General features: G+C 41.1%; 1 protein-coding gene across 1 annotated transcript in view; it reads left to right on the top strand.

Annotated features, from left to right (window-relative positions):
* The window catches only part of HTR7 (5-hydroxytryptamine receptor 7), a 34750-nt gene extending 33685 nt beyond the window's left edge, over positions 1–1065 (top strand). The window contains exon 3 of the mRNA XM_085324762.1: positions 842–1065. Within this exon, the coding sequence (XP_085180888.1) occupies positions 842–980 (139 nt within the window). The 3' untranslated portion in view covers positions 981–1065. The remainder of the gene's footprint in view (positions 1–841) is intronic.
* Positions 1066–5787: the final 4722 nt, after the last annotated feature.

The following is a 5787-nucleotide window of genomic DNA, read 5'->3' as shown; positions in this document are numbered from 1 at the left end:
GTGAAAGATGTGTTTTCTTGTAATAAAATTCTTTAAGTGAGCGGGAGTGCAGGTTTCTCTGTAAAGCTGCCTGTGTTTTCTTGTAATAAAATTCTTTAAGTGAGCGGGAGTGCAGGTTTCTCTGTAAAGCTGCCTGTTGCAGGTACCTTTCCTGACGTGAATGATCCAGTGGATTTTGCAAGGGAGGCGGCAGTGCGGCGGAGGAGCCCTTGGAGCACGCTGTCCCGGTGAACGGGGGCGGGATGCCCCGAGCACCCGCGTTGCGATGGTGCCAGCGCAAAGGCCGGCGGGGCCGCCCATCCCCGTGATGGGCTGCGACACCGCTTTTCTCTGCGGCAGCCACCTGCGCTTGTTCTGACTCCCGCCGGCCTCCAGCTTCAGAGAGGAGGCAGGAGTTGGCCATAATTATAATTAAAGTGATAAAGTTAGAAGTGGGATAAAATACAATGTCATTGCAGCTAAGATGAATATTCTGTGCAAAGTTTTTGCAGTACTTACTTGTCTATGCATGATTTTATAAAATTGGCTTCTTTACTGCTCTGGCTCCTTCCTCTCTCTCATTTTGGGCTTCTGCCACCGAGTTGTGTAAAATGGACTGGGAACTTTGTCAGTTCTTACAGCAACTCAGAATGAGAAGGGTACAAAGGTGGCGTGAAAACCATTATAATCTCCCACCTTCCCCTAGCTTTCTCCTTTCTACTGGACCCCTGGGAATTATCTCATTAACCATGAGCCTCTTAAAGCAATAAAACGTTTTCATTTTTTTTCAGCTCTATATCGAGCAGGACTTGCAGTCGCTCCAGACGTTTCTCATCTAATTCATTCACTTTTTTAAAAACAGGAGAAGTTCTGATTTCTTAAAGGAAGAAAGAGTCATGACTCATGATGAAATGTGCATCAGTGCAGCCAGAAACAGCCAAGCCAAAACGGGAAGAAGAAAAATGAGGAGTTGGCTTCTGAAGAAATGGATGGATTTATGAAATGTATTTCATCTTCTTTGGATRGGAATGCACTAAAAATATTCAATGAGATCAATACTTTGCATTAAATACATTTCTACTGGAAGTAGTCATACCTTGTTTTTGATAAAAATGTTACTGTGTACAAATGAAAAYTGTTCTCTGCCTGAGAAAGCCAAATCATTTCAGCAATAAGCAGTTTGGCACACGGGGCAGGAAAAAGCAACTAAAACTCAAAGATAAAGCACTGTACAAATTTCCAGCACATTAATCAATGTAGAAGAACATTCATTTATGCTTTCCATGCTTAGGGATCATCACTGACACAGAAAGTATTCTGTTGTACTACAAAAAGATATTTTTTTCGAGGAAGAGGTGGCTTTTTTGATCTTTCAAGGCTGGTGTTAAAGAGATTCTTTGTACCTGACAAGAGGATCAAGAACAGTAAAAATAAATGGCTGATTTTCATCAAGTGTTTCACGGTACCAAACAGGCGCCTATGTACTCACTGAGACGGACACAGCGTGTTGGTCCGGTCCAAAAGCTCTTAAGATGAAAGGCTGCCTCCAGTTATTCCTTGGCAAAAGGGACAGAAGTAGGACGCACACATGTTGCACTACAGTTAACTTACAAATTTGATTGCTCTGCTTTAATGCAATGTTTGTGATATGTCAAGCAACAGAAGAGGATTGTTCTCCAACTCAGATAACTGTAAGAGGCTGCAGAGTTTCCATGCTACCTTGCCTTTTTTTTTTTCCTTGCTGGCTACCCAGTCTACTCTGAGATTACAATATCTGTAGGTTTTTTTAGACTTACCCCTTCAGTTTCCTTTCTGGAGTCCCTATAGGCTGATCACAGACTGCGGATGCAAGTTACTGTTTCTCTGTTGCTACAAAATGAACAGTCAAAGCATTTGCTACTCTGTAGGTGCTGGATACGGAGCAACAGAGCAGAACTGGTTTATGAAATATTGCCTCTGCTCATGCTTGCATTCATAGCTAAAGCAAACCTCTTTGACTTGACAAAAATTAAATAAGCAAGTGTTTATGAATCTGATTCAAGGAATCATACCTTAAATATGCCTTTGAATACTTTTTAACTTCTCATATTCATTTCCCCTCRAACATTCTGGATTTTATCTGTTTATATAATTCACTATATATGAATGTATTGGGATATAACATTCCAAAAGACTATCTTCTTTAAAGTTACACCTGTATAAAAACATTCAGTTTATTTCCATAGCTATATTATTTGTGATAACTTAATCTTCTATTTGCACTTTAACCAAAATCATTCACTCACTACAAATGCCATCAGTTTTGTTTTTAAGATTAATACACAAGTTCACAACAATTATCTAGATAAAAAGAAGCTGTTCATACTAACCCTGACCAATTCATTACTTTTATCGATAAGAGATCAATGAGGAATGATTTACAAGCTGCATTAAGCCTGCACCAGAGCTAGGGCAGAGCCTAACCCCTCTTCTGCTCACTGGGTTGGTGCCCTAAACCCCCTCGTGCTACCGCACCGGGGGGGGCTCCGGAGCGGCCCGTTTGCATGGGGCCAGGTCAGCAAAACTCGTCAGTGCTTTCCTGGTAAAACTGGGTGAGCTCTGCCTCTGAGCCAAAATGCCTCTTTATGATTCATTTCCCCCAAGCAATGAAGAAGCACTACAATKTTCACTTGGTTACCTTACATATTTAATAGGAAATGGGGTACTTGTTGCCAATGGCCAACAGACCAGTTTGAACTAATAACATGGGAAAAATGTTCAGAACAACTTGGCTGACATCAGAATTACACTGGCAAATAACAGCAGAATTAGGCCTACCAAGCAAGACAGTTTATGGAAATGTAACTTAAAAAAATCTAGTAGGTATTTTTTGTTAATTAAAATGATGGAAAGCAGTAGTGCTGTCTGAGCCATTTGGTCTCACTCGTTTGTCCCTTTCACARCAGCAACAAAACCATGTTACTTACATGAATTATAATGTCACTTTCCTGCTTCATGATATCGTGCCAAAACTTAAACTTCAAGTGAAATGAAGAAATTATATAATAGACAAACAATTTAAATGATTTTTATCATTTATCTATGATTTATCTATAATAGATAGATTTATCAGTGACATTTTTCTGAGTAAATTTGTGTTTTGTAATGCTATTATTTTAAGCTTATACCAAAAATATATATAATTTGGGAGAAGTAAAAATGAGAGCATAGAAGTTAGAAATAGTTCTTAGGAGTTAGGGATCTAGTTAGCAAATTAAGATAGATATATACATATAACACACACACACACACACACACTATTCCTCTTATTTCAGACTTGCACTTCCTCTTGAAAGAAATAGGAACATATTATCTAGCACATGTTTGTGGCTTTTAACACCTTTTCAGTTCCCCAAAACTTTTTAAAATTATCAAAATATCTTGGAATATGTTGCTGTTTCATTGAACAATATGGATGCGGTTCTACCTGACTTTTTCTTAAATCATCCAAGAGTTTTCAGAAAYGCAAGAACACTGGGAGTTACAGAGCGCTGATACTGTCATGCAGAACAAAGTTCGTTTTTCTCCTACTTTACCCTTCGGGCCAGACGCCTCTCAGACCAGCGCGCAAGCGCACGCACTGAGCGATGCGGTGGCTCAAGGCTAAGCGGGCATGCAGAACCGGCAAGGCCATGCACGCGGTACGTTACGGGGCTAGAAAAGCAGGGCTGCTCCGAAGAAGAGATTAGCTGGTGCACTGCGGCCAGGAGTCCATGGGTCTGCCCTGTGCTGAGGTCCCCAGGCTACTGCAGATAGATGTTTAACGGACTGAAATAGAGGTCAAACTCCCCAAGACTCACAGTCCTGGACTGGCAGAAGATGCTTTTCTAGCTCTGCCACCAAACCTGTTCGGGGACGTGGTGGTGCCGGTTTGCATTTCCACAGGGCTGGCTTTCCAATAGTTCCCACGGTGTGTTTGTCAAGTTTTAAYCAACAAACTGTGAGGTGGGTTTCACCCTCGCTTTCCAAACATGGAGTGACTTCTCTGAAGACCAATAATTTCATAGGAAAGCTTTCAAACTTCAGGACTACTTGGACAAACCAAGAAGTTTGCAAAGTATCAAAGCTAGAAAATTGAAACCTTTTTCTTTTTATTGATAGATATTATTTTCTAGACAGCTTTAAAATCTAGTACAGAAAGAATACTCTTTTGTTAATTTTTGCAGTTAAGGCACGAACCTGATTTCAGTAAAGTGTCGTCGCAACGTGGTGGCAGCAGGCGAGAGTTCCCTGTCCTGCTTCCGCTGTGCGAGCCGCCTCACCCGAGGAAACACGGTGGCACGGCTGTTTCTGTTGAACCGGGAAGAGTAAATCAGTAGTGGGAGTGGAGGGGACGTACGGACAAGGAAAAATACAGACTAATTAGTTTTAAGAGCTGAGGGAACATTGCCTGTTGTAACCCAACCCTAGAGAGTCCTTTAAGCCTTGTTTCTGCATATATTCTGCTTATATTTCTCTTACCTCCCAGACAAAATGAGTCTCCTGAGAAGACAGGCCTCCTCCATCCAGTCCTCCTTAATCTCTTTTTCTCCTTCCTATGATTTTCTCTTTCTCCTCCTCTTCTCTAAAGTAGCTGTCAACACTCCAACAGTACTTCAATGTTTTCAAACACTGTCACAACCCCCAGTTAAGCCAGGACTGACCCCCTCCAACTTGCAGCAAAATCTTTGGCCAGACTAATGGTTAATGAGAGGCAGCTGGTCAGGCTTCTCGTCACTTCATCGCAACGACCTACAGCAGCCTGAATGCAGCCTCTCGTCCCTGCAATCACATACGCACACGCGCACGGAGGTCAGTGGTTGCCCTGGAAAACRCTGACCACAAAGAGCAGACGCAAAAGTCACGGGGTCTCCAAGGGAATTAGGTAACTGAAGTCTCCTAACTATCAGTTAGACTAGAAAGTCTGTTCCCTTATGCTCATTGGAGGCTTTTTTTTTTCATCTGAACTGACTAGAAAGTGGAAGGCACCTACAGTATTAATCTCTGTCTTTAAAAATTTCTTTTTCAACTAAATAAGACCTTAYATTTATAGAGATATGTCCACATACACTGACAGATTGTAGGATTTAATTCCTGATAAACTTCCTCAACATACATCCTGCCATCCTGAAAATAATACAATTTCTTTGAAGTATTTTTTCTTGCTCAGTAGAAGATGGTGTCCCCTCTGCAGCCAAAATTCAGAGTCCTTGCATATTTTGCAAGTCCATGAAGTTTTCATCACCACTATTCCTGATCAGCATTTCTGGAAGAGTTTACAGCCCAGAGTTTTGCTACCTGGTATTTTATATTCAGTCTGCTTTCTTATCCCCTCCAAACACACAGATGTATTTCTCTTTTATCTAGATACATGCACATTGCAATTTTAACTGTTTGATCCAAGCATTTTTCAAAACTGCTTGAAATGAGACTTATTCAGACAATTCTCAGTTTTCTACTTGTAAAGAGCAAGTAAAAATTGWTGGATATTTATTAATATCGCTATTAGCTGTTTAGCACCAGCACAGAAAAGCTTTGGCATTTTGTATTTTGTTTTAAACGTGGTTAAGTTTACGGAAGAGAGTTTATCAGCAATGCCTTGGAAGTCTCTCTCCRGTGCCTTTTAGTCTTCATTGCTAATCGTCAAGATCGCTGTCTTACCTGGCTTTAACCATGGGAGGCGAGACGGGCTCTGAACCCCACCAGCCCACCAAACACAACAGACTCGAATAGGACACTGTTAAAAACACAAATCATCAAGCAAAGAGGATGCTGCTTTCTATGTTCCTT

Source organism: Rhea americana, unplaced genomic scaffold (genome assembly GCF_003343005.1).
Source record: "Rhea americana isolate MKP2758 unplaced genomic scaffold, rheAme1 scaffold_93, whole genome shotgun sequence".
In the NCBI taxonomy this organism is placed as follows: domain Eukaryota; kingdom Metazoa; phylum Chordata; class Aves; order Rheiformes; family Rheidae; genus Rhea; species Rhea americana.
This window is presented reverse-complemented; position numbering and strand designations above follow the sequence as displayed.